Below are 16,091 nucleotides of genomic sequence, written 5' to 3' on the forward strand. Positions count from 1 at the left end.
TGACCATGGAAATGGTGGTCCCAGCTCTTTTCAGGTCATTGACCAAGTCCTGCCGTGTAGTTCGGGGCTGATTCCTCACCTTTCTTAGCATCATTTAGACCCCGCGAGGTGATATTTTGCATGGGGCTCCACTCCGATTGAGATTGACCGTCATGTTTAGCTTCTTCCATTTTCTAATGATTGCTCCAACAGTGGACCTTTTTTCACCAAGCTGCTTGGCAATTTCTCCGTAGCCCTTTCCAGCCTTGTGGAGTTGTACAATTTTGTCTCTGGTGTCTTTGGACAGCTCTTTGCTCTTAGCCATGCTGAATGTTTGGGTCTTACTGATTGTATGGGGTGGACAGGTGTCTTTATGCAGCTAACGTGCATCTGATTCAGGATAATACAGTGGAGTGGAGGAGGACTTTTAAAGGCGGACTAACAGGTCTTTGAGGGTCAGAATTCTAGCTGATAGACAGGTGTTCAAATACTTATTTTCAGCTGTATCACACGAATAAATTGTTAAAAAATCATAGATTGTGATTTCTGGATTTTTCTTTTTAGATTATCTCTCACACAGTGGACATGCAAATTTCAGACCCCTCCATGATTTCTAAGTGGGAGAACTTGCAAAATAGCAGGGTGTTCAAATACTTATTTTCTTCACTGTATACGTGGTAAAATATAAAAACACATCATTGATGGAAGCAGGAAGACCACACAGTAAGTGTAGAAAGCTCTGGTTGAGGTGAAGTGCCTTTCAGTCCACTTCAGGTTCCCTGAGGAACCCGGTAAAAAACAGACTCCAGCACGTGGTCTCTGGTGGATTATGTGTTCATGGATTACAGGAGACCAAAAGATGCTGAGTCACATTTTATCAGAACATCTGGTCTCTGATTAGAGCCGCGTTGTTGTTTTCCTGGTTTTCTGAATGGATCCAGGACCAGCTCAGAGCGCTTCCTGTCCTGCTGATCCAGAACCAGCTCAGAGTGGTTCCTGTCCTGCTGATCCAGGACCAGCTCAGAGCGCTTCCTGTCCTGCTGATCCAGAACCAGCTCAGAGCGGTTCCTGTCCTGCTCTAATCTGCTTCTAACTTCACGTGTTCACTCCATCCTCCTAGTTAGCGATGCTAAGCTAAATCCTGGACCTGGACTCCATGTTCTGTGTACCAGTGCCTTAAGTTGTGTTTCTAATTCCACCAATGGATCAATCAGACGTCAACACTTCTAATGTGACAGCAGCCTGATTCTGTTTGCTGGGAGGAAGAGGAGTGAAGAGGAGGAAGCATGTGGAGGAAGACGGCGTTGATCAGAGGAAGGAGGAGGACGTGGCGTCTGACCAAACCTCAACATTATTTCAATCACAGCAACAAGGAAGACAAAGCACACCTTCATCTGAAAACCAGGATTTATTTGTCAGAGATGTTCTCACATATTGAAGGAAAAGGAAATAACGTGTTTTAGAGTCAAAGGTGGTGTCATCTACGTTTGCTGAAAGCTTCTAACGGCGTGACGCTTGTTACATGCACTTAAAATAAAGTCTATAAGTTAGGTGTAGGCAACAAAATCACTTTGCAAAATAGTTGACGTTGACTTGGATAATGACTGAATTCCACATCAAATATTGTGATTTTACAAGACATTTAAACTCCTCAAAGACCAGAACAGTCGAGGGACGTGACGTTCCTGGCACAGGGAACGCCACAAATCTGAGTTGAAGACATTTAAAAAGAAACAAAAGAAACTGTAACTGTCTGTGAGTTAAAGGGCTCCTCCGGCCTTTTCAACAGCCACCAGGTTTAAAAAACAACAGGACTCGATCCGCGTCCCGTAAGGATGACACGGTTAACCTTCTGACATCACTTGACGCACGGGAACGCCATGCATGAGGCTTTTACAGGGTTTTCAGCTCAATCACGATCAAGGTTTTTTCTAAACCGCTCAGGTTTGATTCCCAACGGGACAGAAAACAAACGAGGCGTTTGGCTTTGTGAGATAAGACCACAACACTTCTTCTTCTGCTCCTCAAATAAAAACTCATGACTAAAAATGTCAGTTACATCAAGCTAACATGCAAAATGAAGCACAGGAAGACTTTTTCTACTAATTCTATCCATTTCACGGTCCTGCCAAACACTTTACATTATTTTTCAAGATTTCTTTCCGCATTTGAAGGAACCAAAACTAGAAAGAGTCAAATTATCAAAGGAAAGTAAAACTGCGAGCATGATAAATGGAGCCAGGATTTAAAAACTTGATCTGGATCAAAATGATCCGGATAAGGACGTAGGGACGGGAACTTCCAAATTTCAAGTTCCTGAATCTGAACACAAAAAAAATTAAAACATGGCGGACCTCTCGGCGACAGGAGCAAGCATCCAAACCGAGCATTTTTAAGACTATATGGAACAAATCTTGCTATCTGGCAACTTAAAATGGTGGCTAATTAAGCTGAGGTCATGCTAACAGGAGCTAACCTCGCTACGTTGACTTCCATGGTGAGTAGCTAGCCGGCCGGCAAATACCCAACTTTCTTACACTCGCTGAGCACAATAATAACAAAATCACCATGACAACGTTTACAGTGAAAAAAGGGTCAACAAACTACAAGACGTAAAATGCCACATTATTCTGTCATTTTTTATTCCAGAATATTTACTGAATAAAATGTTTCAATGTGATAAAGGCAATAAAAGCTGATGTTCCGCCGTGTGATCGGCCGTCTGAAACTCATCTGTGATGGAAAAGGTTTTACACATCGTCCTTCCAGCACCGCCAGATAACTGAGATCCACGGTGTCATTTCTTCTTCCCGCTGACGGCCATCTTCTCCGCCGCCGCCACGCTCTTCTCCCTCCTGACCGCCGCCACGCTCTTCTCCTCCGCCGCCGGAGCTTTGGCCTGGGAAGCGTTCTTCCTCTCCAGGAGCTCTCGCTTCTTCACGTCGACCTTCCCCAGCCTCTCGGCCTCCATCTTGTCCCGGGCAGCTTTCTCTCTGGCGAGCCTCTGCCTCTCCGCCAGCTCCTTCGCCATCCTTTCCTTCTCACGTCTCGCTTGTTCCACTCTCTCCTTCTCCCGGGCGATTCTCTCCTTCGCCGTTCGTTCCATCCTCATCTTCTCGTCTCTAGCTAGCCTTTCCTTCTCCATCCTTTCTTTCTCTAATCTCTCCTTCTCCTGAGCCATTCTTGCCCTTTCCTTGGCGATGCGTTCCCTCTCCACCCTTTCTTTCTCCCTGGCCATTCTCTCTCTTTCCTTGGCGATGCGTTCCCTCTCCACCCTTTCTTTTTCGGCTCTTTCTTTGGCATTTCGTTCTCTCTCTTGCCTCTCCTTTTCAGCCCTCTCTTGCTCCACCCTCTCCTTCTCCCTGGCCATTTTCTCCCTTTCCTTTACAATGCGTTCCATCGCCATCCTCTCTCTTTCTTTCTCCTGTTGTTGCCTCTCTCGTTCCCTGGCCAGGCGCTCTCTCTCCATCTTTTCCTTCTCAACCTTCTCTCGCTCTAGCCGGTCCCTCTTTTCTTTGGCCAATCTCTCCATCTCTTGTCTCTCCTTTTCTGCCCTCTCTTTCTCAGCCTTCTCCTTCTCCACCCTTTCCCTTTCAGCCTTCTCCTTCTCCACCCTTTCCCTTTCAGCCTTCTCCTTCTCCACCCTTTCCCTTTCAGCCTTCTCCTTCTCCACCCTTTCCTTTTCAGCCTTCTCCTTCTCCACCCTTTCCTTTTCAGCCTTCTCCACCCTTTCCTTTTCAGCCTTCTCCACCCTTTCCTTTTCAGCCTTCTCCACCCTTTCCTTTTCAGCCTTCTCCTTCTCCACCCTTTCCTTTTCAACCTTTTCCTTCTCCACCCTTTCCTTTTCAGCCTTCTCCACCCTTTCCTTTTCAACCTTTTCCTTCTCCACCCTTTCCTTCTCAGCCTTCTCCTTTTCCAACCTCTCTTTCTCTGCCTTCTCCACCCTTTCCTTTTCAGCCTTCTCCTTCTCCACCCTTTCCCTTTCAGCCTTCTCCACCCTTTCCTTCTCAGCCTTCTCCTTCTCCACCCTTTCCTTCTCAGCCTTCTCCTTTTCCAACCTCTCTTTTTCTGCTTTCTCCTTCTCCATCCTTTCCTTTTCCACCCTCACCTCCTCTCCTTTCTCCCTCTCGAGCCTCTCTGCCTCCCTCAGCTGTTCCTCGGCAGCCTCCAGCGTCTTCACCTTCAGCTCCCAGGCCTTCTCCCTCTCCTCCTCTTCCTCGGCGAGGAAGGCCCTGATCTCGGCCAGAGCGATGCGAGCGATCCTCTTGGCCTCCATCTTCTCGTGGATCATCCTCAGCTCTTCCCTCAGGGCGGAGCGTAGCCGAGTGCCTCTGACGGGCCGGTCTGAGGTTTGGATTTAAGGTGGAACTTTAACCGCCGTCGTTAATATTAGTCGCAAACACGCCGTCGACTTGTTAACGAGATCACACAAAGCAACCACGGACGAAGTGTTAGAAAGAACGAGTTAGGCGGTACGTAATCTGAGCAGAGTTAAGTGGTGCGATAAAAAAATGGTATGAGAAAAACACAAAACTAAGGAAGGACTTTTGAATAAATATCACTCATCCATTAGTGATATTTATTCCAATAAACAGACACCCACGACCTAAAAGTCAATTATATTAAACAAAGAAAAGCAGCAAATTCTCATATTTGAGAGGCTGAAAACGGCCAATATTATTGATTTCTGCTTGATGACCGCAATGATCAATTACAGCGGGGACTAAACTGTTTTGACTGTTGGCCATAAAGAGAAAAATATAACGAGTCACAGGCCAAAATGGGAAAGAGTCTCTAGACCAGAAGACCACATGAAAACCAACAAATACAAACACTACTGAACATTACTATGTCATTTATTTAACACTTATTTCCGTATCTGCTGCTCTTACATTTAATCAAAATGAACACGTTAATCCAGTTCATGTCCAAAGTTAAACATTATGACATTACGTGTGGTGTAGATTACCACGTAAATGTTTACATGAGATGTATATTTGTACTTTCGATATAATAACGTAACAAGCAACAGGCAGAAATGGTGAAATATTGGTTTCTGTGCCGAGAGGTTAGGAGATACTTTCACTAACGTTGGTCGACATGCGTCGTTTAAACCAGGATGTGTTTACATTTAAAAACCTGCAGCCGTCGTTCGGCCACCTCGTCTTTAATAAACCCAGAGATATCAAAGTGATACGATACCGTTGTTGTTTATCGCCCTGTTATGTATTGGTCTGCAAGGCATCTAATCCCATGAAAGTAACACACAACGCATCTAGTTGGTCAATCAGCCGTGCCTTCAGATCTCACACCACAAGTCTGTTAGTGTTTGGTCTTTGGCGTGCCGGCGGTCGGGTTCAGTACCTCGGGTGGAGTTCTCCGCCGCTCCGACTAGATATCAACATAAGAGGAAGGTCAACACGGCGAGCTCGTCTGCTGCAGACGCTTCAACCAAACCACAAAACCACATATCTACCTTTGGGGAATTTAATCTGTTGGTGGGCGTCCTCGAACGTCTCGTCTTCTAGGACAACACAAATATATAGATATCTAAAAAACGGCTGAAGATGCTGCGGGAATATTCAAGCGTGCTGAGCGTGCATTCAGTTTTATCGTCTCCCAGCATGCAGCATGTTTAAGCTACTTTAAGGTCAAATAATTGACGAATGCACATAAATTAGGAGTGGAGCAAAAACATGATTCATACCCCATCCTCCCCAATATATATATATAAAACGGATATCCGTTTATTTACTTTACGTGAGACACTTATGTATTTATTTATGAATATATTTTGGGATGTCTAAAGGAGGAAAACCAAAGAGGAGTATTGGACTAATGTTGTTCTATTAGGTTTTAAATGTTCTGCTTTTTCAGTCCCTGTAACGGTCATTAATGGATGTAAAAACTACACTCCATTCAAACAATAGGAGTGGAACAACGAAGCGTGTTGGCAGATCTAGTTCAGGCGACCTGAGAGGGAATCAAACACGTGTAGTCGTGCAGACACAGAAGAAAGCGGGTACCTTCACTCCTCTTCTTCTTCTTCCCTTCTTTCTTGTCCTCTACAGGATTAAATACACGTCTGTTAGCCGGGGATCCGTGCAGGTTCACACACACAACCCCGTAAACTACCGTACCTTTTCTCAGCCCGTCTCTCCCGGCTTTCAGCTTCTTTTCATCTGAACACAACAGGAAGTAGATGAAAGATTTTCAAATTAAAAGTTGCCGTGAAGCGGCCGTTAGCTACCCGAGAGGGGGGGGGGGGGGGGGGGGGGGGACACACACACTCAGCTTCATGATGAGTGAGGAATGAAGTCTGTTTGCATGGATGGTTTTCCAGATGCATTCTGGGAGGAGAACCAGGATTTAGTTCCCTCAGTGAGCCCTCAGGTGGGAACAACACAGGGCCCTGGAGCTGGTTCATCTAACTGGGCAATGTGAATAACTGACATGTAAAAAAAGATATGACTGGACAGCAGAGAAGAAGAGACCGGGTTCCCGTTAACATGCATGTTCACTGCAGCGACCGGTGAGGTGGAGGTTGACCTCACAGAAAGTCTCTCATTGTGAGACAAAGAACGCCATATATGTTCCTTTTACATCATTTACAACCGACTGTTGACCTTCAGGCCCGTTAAAGGAGTCACACGCTCCGACAGCGTCATCACGTTCCTCACCGTTAAACTCTACGAGGCGGAGACGTGATCACGTTCCTCACCGTTAAACTCTACGTTCCTCAGATCTCCACACAGCAGAGTGATCTATCCATGTGATTATCAGTGTTCAGGCAGAAAAGTGGCCTTAAAACTGGATGGGTCAAGGGGACGCCGTCATGTGACAGCTGATCAAACGTACAACATTCGGTTTAAACTGTAGTGTATTTATAGATTATATTATTGTATATTATTTTCTATAGATTAGATCTATTTTTATGTTACACTTGATATTTTTTGTGTGAATAATAAGTATATAAATGAGGCTTATAGGGAAAAGAACTCCGATAGATAATATAAGTATGACGTTTATATTTAGAAGAAATAAATGATAGAAAACCAAATCCATCCTGAAACACAACCAACCCAAACTTTCTGTTAACGACCTAGTTATTAGCATTAATAATAATAATGTTTTATTGTAGTCTTCCCCTGTTGCTTGTTTGTATCTTTGTTTGGTAAATAAATATCCTGATTATTTGTATTTATGATATCCATGTTGATAAAAACTATTAATAAAATGAAAATAAGGTAAGTGAAGGTGACTTACGTACCCGCAGGTTGATTTTATTTACAGAAATAATTCATTAAAACTGATCATTTTAGTGTAAAAGATGTGAACCACCTTAATGTTCTGGTGCTATAAGGTATGTTTGTTTGGTTTTTAACAAGTAATTCTGTATTTTATTATCTGGATCTTGGGGAACACACAAATACCAAAACATTTCATGAGCCAAAAACGACTGCGTTCTCAAATGAAAACTAGTGATCTGGGATCAGGTTCTGTTTCCAGTCCGCCGGTTCGATCCCTGCAGGGGAACCGGACCTCCATCAGAAGCACCACAACGCTGCTCCAGCAGGACTGGACTACGTCCCAGTCTGGTCCTCATGGGTCGGTACTGGGACCAGGGAGCCTTGCTACTGGCTTCCTGTCCTCCTACTGGTTCTGGAGGTCAGGTGTGACCCCTTTGACCTCCCCGTCATCAGACGTGGTTGTGCCACCCTCCTCCTCCTCCTCCTTCATCTCCGCCGCCGCCTCCTTGCCCTTCTCTACGGGCGACGCCACTACGTCATAAAGGAAGGTGAAGAAGCCATAGATCCAATCAGAGCCCTCCTCTGCTAAAATGTTAAGAACCTCCTCAAGCGACTCCGCGTTCACACTACCGCCGCCATCTTTGGTCAAGCCTGACGAGAGAGAGAGAGGGAGGGAGAAACGCAGACGGGATGGGAGCAGAGCCGGAGGAGGTGAGGAAGGGGGAGGTGGCAGGAAACAAGGGAGGAGCAGGAAGGGAGGGGGATTAACAGGTAAGGAAGGAGGGAAACAAGGCAGGAAGGAAAGAGGGAAGGAAGGGAGGAGGGGAGGAAGGAGGAAAAAGGCAAGAAGGAAGGAAAGAAAGAAAAAGGGAAGGAAGGGAGGAGGGAAGGAAGGAGGGAAGGAAGGGGGAAAGGAAGGAGGGAAGGGGGAAACAAGGCAGGAAGGAAGGGAAAAAAAGAGGGAATGAAGGGAGGAGGGAAGGAAGGAGGAAAGGAAGGGGGAAACAAGGCAGGAAGGAAAGAGGGAAGGAAGGGAGGAGGGGAGGAAGGAGGGAAGGGGGAAAAAGGCAAGAAGGAAGGAAAGAAAGAAAAAGGGAAGGAAGGGAGGAGGGAAGGAAGGAGGGAAGGAAGGGGGAAAGGAAGGAGGGAAGGGGGAAACAAGGGAGGAAGGAAGGAAAGAAAGAGGGAAGGAAGGGAGGAGGGAAGGAAGGAGGGAAGGAAGGAGGAAAGGAAGGAGGGAAGGGGGAAACAAGGCAGGAAGGAAGGGAAAAAAAAGAGGGAATGAAGGGAGGAGGGAAGGAAGGAGGGAAGGAAGGAGGGAAGGAAGGAGGAAAGGAAGGGGGAAACAAGGCAGGAAGGAAAGAGGGAAGGAAGGGAGGAGGGGAGGAAGGAGGGAAGGGGGAAACAAGGGCGGAAGGAAGGAAAGAAAGAGGGAAGGAAGGGAGGAGGGAAGGAAGGAGGGAAGGAAGGAGGGAAGGAAGGAGGGAAGGAAGGAGGAAAGGAAGGAGGGAAGGGGGAAACAAGGGAGGAAGGAAGGAAAGAAAGAGGGGAGGAAGGGAGGAGGGAAGGAAGGAGGGAAGGAAGGAGGAAAGGAAGGGGGAAACAAGGCAGGAAGGAAAGAGGGAAGGAAGGGAGGAGGGGAGGAAGGAGGGAAGGGGGAAAAAGGCAAGAAGGAAGGAAAGAAAGAAAAAGGGAAGGAAGGGAGGAGGGAAGGAAGGAGGGAAGGAAGGGGGAAAGGAAGGAGGGAAGGGGGAAACAAGGGAGGAAGGAAGGAAAGAAAGAAAAAGGGAAGGAAGGGAGGAGGGAAGGAAGGAGGAAACAAGGCAGGAATGAAAGAAAGAAAAAGGGAAGGAAGGGCAACGGAGGAATGGAAAGCGTCCGCACCAAAAACGGGGCAGAAAACAAAGGGATGATGAAGCAGGAAAGAGAGAGATAGTGAGTTAAAGCACGTGAAGCACGGACAACAAGGCTTCACTTCCTGTCTCAGTCTCGTCAGGCTTCCTGTCTGCTCAGAGGCGGCCATCTTTACTCCCATTCTCCCTGCTCTTTTTCTGTTTTTAACGTTGATTTTGCAGCTTACTGATTGTATCAGCTGGGAAGACTTTTAATTTAATTAACCGAGTTATTTTTATCTATCGGACATTAACGTCTTTGCTCGAAGCAGATACGTTCGCAGCAAGACACACTTCCAAGAACAGAACCACCGGAGAAGCCGTCTTTAGGATTTCTAAGGTTTTTAAGAAGTATTTCTAACATCGTCCTGAAGGAAACCATATTCTCTACAGATGGACTTTAACGGAGCATGAAAAAGCACAAAACCATGCGATGGTTTAAATGTGAAGCTCTGGGATACGACTGTGATCCACATCAGTCCGGCTTCACACAGACCACAAGGAACCAGGACCAAGACAAATTAAAGTGGACTTGCCGAGCAGAACTTTTGCGTCTTCCACGTCAAAGTCTCCGTCTCCGTCGGTGTCGTAGGCCGTCAGCTTCCCTGAGGAGGAAGAGGAAGTAAGTCAACGTCCAAAAAGAGAATATGATGTGAATATCATTATTAAACGAGCAGAATCTCAAAGAGACTGAGTTGATCAGGTCTAATCACACAAAAACTCCACTTTAAATCTTATTCATCTAAACAAACCTACATCTTTAAATCTACCAGAAGTAATTCCACTAACAGATCCACAGAAATATAATCACCAACTATTTTCATCATCTGTTCATCATCAAAAGTCATTTTTCATAAAGAAATGTCAGAAAATGCTGTTTTCAGTCCCTCAAATATGGAGATCTTCTTTCCTCTGTTCTATCATAGATGTCATCACATACAACACACATTTCAAGACCTTTAGTCTACATCCAAGACCTTTTCAAACCTTGGAAACACCACACTAAAATTCCCTGTATACAAGATGTGTATTTTTACATTTTTACGAGTATAAGAAAACATAAAAGACAATGGAATGTGCTGATTTGATCAAAAATATACTGTATGCAGAAATCAAGTGTTTCTTTTCTAAATCAACTTGTGTGCCGACTGGAGATAAATCATCTTTGTGCTTCATTACGCTGACGACGGGCAGCTTTGCAAGCTATTAATAAGAAGACAGAACGCAGCGTATTAATAGCAGCACGCCACAGTGTGTCAGAGTGCAGGAAGAAGATCTCATCTGGAGCAGCGAGGAGGAGGAAGAGGAAGGATGTGGCGGTGGTGGACATCAGCCGGCATCTTGTCAAGAATCAAGAAGTTAACACAGCCGTCTGTGGCCGTCTGTCCAACGACGTGACATAAGTCAACAGACAGGAAGCTGCCGACGTCCAGATTAAAGCTTCAAACGCATTCACTAGCATCATATGAATGAGTATACGGCTGGAGGGATGTGCAGGAAATACAGAGACTTGTGTCCATTAAGTCTAAAGTTAGGGACGTCCCCTCGGACTTGAAACTTAAAATATAATCAGAGTCTGACAGGGCGGTTGGTTAAAGATGTTTTAACGTTAAAACGCCATCTAAGATGTTTCCTCACATGACCCCGAGGCCTCTTAATGAGGGACTCCTCCATAGCCAGTGGTCCGGTCCTAGTGTGCCCCCCCAGGCCTTAAACCTGAACCCTCAGGGACTTAACCGATCCAGTGAATCCAGCTGGGTGAAATCCACATCGTGGTGATTTCAGCTGTGATGGAAGAAACCTGGTTGGGGTCTACGTGGAGCTAAGCCCCGCCTCCTCGCTGGAGCATCTTGTACGAAGCGTGAATAACAATAACAACTGAGGAAAGTGTTTCGCCCCGACAGCAAAGCAGAGATGGAGAGACTGTAAATGCAGCGTCCAGTTAAACGGATATCGGCCGTACCTTGTAAAACTTGAGAAAAGTTCACACGAAACTCCTGAGCTCTGGCTGCATGCGGAGACGACAGGAGAGGAAGAGGAGAAGACAGAAGGAGGACATGATGAAGACAAGACGAAGAGCACAGAGTTAGTTTGAGTCACAGAGGAGTCCCACATTCAGGCTGCAGATGCTTCACAGACAGGACAGGCTTTTATTGTGAAACATCTGTCGTTCACAAACACTGTTAATGTAGAAGAGACATGCAGAAGATTTATTAGATTTTATTTTATTTCCAGGGTCTGTCAAATGAAGAGGCCTCATGCACAAAACAGATTTGATCTCAAATTTAAAAGTTTGCATGATTCATCAACCTATTTTTAATCTCGATTCACACAGATTCTGTTTTTTTGGTTGTTTGTGGACATAAAACAACAAATAAATCACAGCGGACCCCCGGGAAATGTCAGATATTAAAAATGTTAAGTGTTCAGCACCACAGTTAACAGCTGTAAAGCAGCTATTGTATCTGGAAGGGGAAGTCATGAAGCAGCTCATCAGTCAAATAGGAGAAGAGGTTTGAGATAAGAGACACGTGTCATCGGACACGTAGACCGGTCTCTGTGTGTGTGTGTGTGTGTGTGTGTGTGTGTCTGCCTGCCTGCCTGTCTGAGAGGAAGAGCTTGTGAAAGCTCTGTTTGACTCTCATAACCACATGAAGACAGAACCAGCTTCCTGTATGAAAACCACCATTTCTTAAACTCATTGTGCAACATCATGTTCTCATGTTTGACGAGAACATGACTTGAGTATTGCAAAGTATAAAGGCTTCACACTGGAATAGATCCACAGAAATATAATCACCAACTATTTTCATCATCTGTTCATCATCAAAAGTCATTTTTCATAAAGAAATGTCAGGAAATGCTGTTTTCAGTCCCTCAAATATGGAGATCTTCTTTTCTCTGTTCTATCATAGATGTCATCACATACAACACACATTTCAAGACCTTTAGTCTAAATCCAAGCACTTTCAAACCTTGAAAACATCACATTAATTTCAAGTGTTTTCAAGGATTTCCAGCGCAGTACTAACCCTGTAAGTCCCGCCCCCAAACGTAGACTGAATCTCGCTAACATTACAGCCCGCCAACACAAAAATCCTCGTTTTTGTCAATGGAGTCTGGTATATTTAGCGGATGCGATATCGCTGCCGTTTCAGGTTAAACAAAACAGGATTTTACTCTTTAAGACAAAAAGGTCCATTTCTGTTGGGTTTCTGTTTTTCCAAAAGTTATATGATATTCATGCAGGTTATTATTCAGCTATTAATAGAGTTTAATTAAATGACTTTTTACCAACACATACACAGCCCTACAAGCCTGCCTTCTTTATTTATTAAAATGTCATCCCACTGGTGTTACTCACCGACGACGCTGTCGTAGTCCACGATGTCGAAGTAGACCACGGCCACGGAGCTCCAGACTCCCAGCAGGGCCAGGACCACAAACCAGGTGAACATGGAGTACTTGGGACCTCCTCCTGGTGCATCATCTCCTCCTCCTCCTCCTCCTCCTCCTCCTCTCTCCGACTTCTTTCCATTCTTGCTTTCCGTTGGCGTCGTCTTCCCCTCTGAGGACACGGAAACCGTTTTATTTAAAAACTAAGTGCAAAAGACATATAACTACAATACATATATATATATAAAATTCTAGTATCGGTGGAACATATTCAGGGGAACATTTTATTAATTAACCGCACTTAAGGATCAAATTCAAGACCGTTTAATTGTTTTTATGTCCAATTACAAGAAATCCATTAAAAAGAAAAATCAACTCTTTTATGTCAAACTTTCTTGACACAGATCTACATCCTGTCATCCTTAACGTTATGTATTCAGGTTATGTATACGGAGGACAGGAGATAAGACAATTTGAGCTGCAAAGGGCAGGCCGACCCAGGAATAGAGTGAGACACGTAGTCAACCCTGACAGAGGCAGAGCTGACGACAGCTGTCTGTCCTCCAATATTTAGGAATACAACAGCTGTCTGCTTCTCTCTCACTTGTTCAGGACCAGAAGAAAGAGACCTGAGCTGGCCTGGTCTCTTATTGGACTCTCAGTTTGCTGCAGAAGTGTTTGTAAAAGTAATTTAAAAAGGACCAAATCGGAGAAAATGTTGGTCGAGTTGAGTTAAAATCCTCCCTGGAGCTCAAACTCCAGTTAGAAACTCTAAACTTACAAATTCGTGTGAGGAACTATTTTCCCAGGTGTGATAACATTCAGCTCAACGGCTCTGGTGTGATTGACAGCCCAGAGGGCGGGGCCAAAGCATGAAGCAGGTCTGCTATCCATGTGTGAAACACCGATACACTGATGAAGAGGAGGAAGCTCTGCTGATGAAGATACAACGCCAACACAACCTGAAGGGGTTTAAATGGCAGATCTACAACACGTGGTCCGTCTGAACGCTTTTATTTAAAGGAGCGTTAATGCAAGCCATGCTGAGGAGACATTTCCAGGTTAAAGGTCACATTCACAAAACCAGAAGTCCGTTTATACCCCGTTACTTGGGTGGCTGACGGCAGGCAAAACACCACCAATCAATCAACCAATCAATCAATCAACCAAACCACACCGAACAGAAACCACGCCGTGCCTAATCAGGATGCATCCTGGATCCAAGTTCACTTCAAGACTTCCTGTAGCTACGTCACTACTTTAAGGAGTAAAAGCCTGACACAATTCTCTTCACTGGAAGGCTTTTATTTTGAAAATTAGCTACAGGATGTGCTGAGTTTGCGTTAAAATCATGCGACACAACAGAATCAAACCATGCTCGATGAGCTTTTGCCAAACCGATCCAGACCTGTCCCCTGGTCCACAGGCTGCACCTCCTCCTTCGTATGAGACGCCTCCTCCTCGTTAGCGCTCCCTAGCCAAGCCAAACCAAACCGGACCACATTAGAACCAAAACACCACCGGGTCAATCCTCAATCCCACACCAAACCTACCTGTCTCCTGGACCACAGGCTCCGCCTCCTCCTGTATCAGCGGCTCAGCCTCTTCGCTGTACACCTCCTCTTCATCGTACACCTCCTCCTCCTCATACACCACCTCCTCCTCCTCCTCCTCCTCGGCGTGGATCTCCTCTACAGGAGCTGGCGCAGGGACGGGGGGGAGGGAGGCGCCAAAGTGGCGGTAGCGCTGCATGGACCGTCTCGGGTCTCAGCTGAGCCCAAAAACAGGACCAAAGCCAGGACGGAACCAGGCCAGACCAGAACCAACCCAGACCAGGTCTACAGTGGGCGGGGTTTCAAACTAAACCACCATGAAAATAGAATTAAATGAAAATAAATTAGATTTATCTGAGAATATAAAGCCACGATGTCCACGTAAAAACAGAAGGAAACAAAAGGAAGCAAAAACTTTGCAAAAGAAGTTCTTTAAGAAAACCGTAAAGTCAAATATATTCCAACTTATTGATCGGCCCAAAAACAGGCAGTGGAGAAAATAATAGTGAACCAAGAGGACGACAGAAAGTGACTGAGCTGAGCAGCAGAATGAAAGAGCTCCTCCTCTTCCTCCCGGCAGTACAACGGACTACTGGCCCTCCAGAACCTGATCCACACTATTATTAGAGCTGACAAACCCAGGGACACTGTGTGTGTGTGTGTGTGTGCGCGTGTGTGAACAAACAAGTGTCAAGGTTATTTGCTGGGATATTCTGTCCTCTCTGGCATCTCAAACACACACACACAAACACACACGACCAAAATAACGTTCCAAAAGTTGAAAGAAATTAGTCAATAAAACATTCAATAAAAACAATAACAATATAACAATAAAAAAATGTATTTATATTAATTATTTGATCGTGTTGAATTTCGGGATAATGCTGAAAATTGTGATTGCCTGATTAAAAAAACAAACAACAAATGACAAGATTTTATTCATCATTTCTTTATGCAGGGAAACATTAAAAATGACGATCATCCCATTTATTCGTTTTTCCACTTTATATATATATATATATATATATATATATATATATATATATATATAAAGAATGTGGGCAGATTAGGATTGATTAGGATACAAAAAAGGGAACAGTATTCCCTTAAAATAACAGAAAAATATTAATTGCATAATCAGATTACAGATACATTTAATTAAATAGGAATTATTAGCAGGATTACAATTTTAAAAAATTAATATTATATTATATTCTTTTTTTTCTAAGTCAGCAGTGGTTCCCATTAATTACCTAGTATTGTATAAAGTAGAAAACTATTGACAACAACATCTTAAAGAACAACCATTACCAGATGATTTCAGTTGTTTTTTGTTGTTATGAAATCAAACTGTATGTTTATGTACTTTGTAAAACTCCTCCCTGCACTTTTATTTATTTTGTAATGTCGTAATATTATTGATAATAAAGTTTGTAAAACAAAACAAACAAAACAAGCAAAAAAAGGTTTCGCTGAACCAAACACCTTTCCCACACTGGAGTCCATGGAAAACAACACCATGAATCAGTCCCACCACAGCCAGGCACCAGATACCCAAAGTAACATGGATGAGATGGTAAAATGCATGGCTGCATTTCTCCTGACCATGCAAAGGCATGTTTCCATGTTGGAGAGAGAGGTCAAAAGCTGCGGAAAGTTGGCTGCGCTCGGTGACGAAGTCCAGGTCGAGGAAATGGACTATCAGCAGCAAACACTGGAACTAAAACTTACAGACCTCACAAAAAGGCTGGAGAGTTTTGGTGAAGTGGAAGCCCAATACGCAGCTGCAAAACAGAAAATGAGGAGCTCGAACAGAAAATTGAGTTCCTGTCTCTTGAAAACCAATTAGCCACTGTGCAGGAGAACGCATGCACTGCCATGCAACAGGAGACAGAGGCATTGGTTTCAGTGCAGAGGAGAAAGACCAGCACTGCAGACAACGGGACGCCCTCAAAGAAGAAATTAGTGCCAAAACAGTTGTGGAAACTGACTTGTGACACGCTGGTGTCATATTACATTAC

At 44.5% G+C, this 16,091-nt stretch overlaps 2 protein-coding genes across 3 annotated transcripts in view; both read right to left on the minus strand.

The window, feature by feature from the left end:
- LOC311028900 (aspartyl/asparaginyl beta-hydroxylase-like) overlaps window positions 1-16,091 on the minus strand; it is a 29,128-nt gene that overhangs the window by 10,873 nt on the left and 2,164 nt on the right. Inside the window, exons 1-6 of one of the 2 annotated variants that reach the window (XM_084033698.1) lie at window positions 14,411-14,660; window positions 14,071-14,354; window positions 13,926-13,991; window positions 12,486-12,689; window positions 11,085-11,129; window positions 9,658-9,726 (exon numbers count right to left, since the gene is read on the minus strand). In XM_084033698.1, the coding sequence (XP_083889824.1) occupies window positions 9,658-9,726; window positions 11,085-11,129; window positions 12,486-12,689; window positions 13,926-13,991; window positions 14,071-14,269 (583 nt within the window). In that variant the 5' untranslated portion in view covers window positions 14,270-14,354; window positions 14,411-14,660. Of the gene's footprint in view, window positions 1-9,657; window positions 9,727-11,084; window positions 11,130-12,485; window positions 12,690-13,925; window positions 13,992-14,070; window positions 14,355-14,410; window positions 14,661-16,091 lie in introns of those variants that run through there. The other variant, XM_084033699.1, reaches the window with a different exon arrangement.
- LOC311028629 (uncharacterized protein) lies at window positions 1,509-6,647 on the minus strand (the record flags this gene model as incomplete). Its single annotated transcript, XM_084033314.1, has 7 exons — window positions 1,509-1,732; window positions 1,767-4,323; window positions 5,344-5,370; window positions 5,456-5,503; window positions 6,006-6,044; window positions 6,120-6,161; window positions 6,599-6,647. The coding sequence occupies 6 exons, from the start codon at window positions 6,645-6,647 to the stop codon at window positions 2,777-2,779; spliced, it is 1,752 nt and encodes a 583-aa protein (XP_083889440.1). The 3' UTR covers window positions 1,509-1,732; window positions 1,767-2,776.

Source organism: Eutrigla gurnardus, assembly GCF_963514095.1.
Source record: "Eutrigla gurnardus genome assembly, chromosome: 18".
NCBI lineage: Eukaryota > Metazoa > Chordata > Actinopteri > Perciformes > Triglidae > Eutrigla > Eutrigla gurnardus.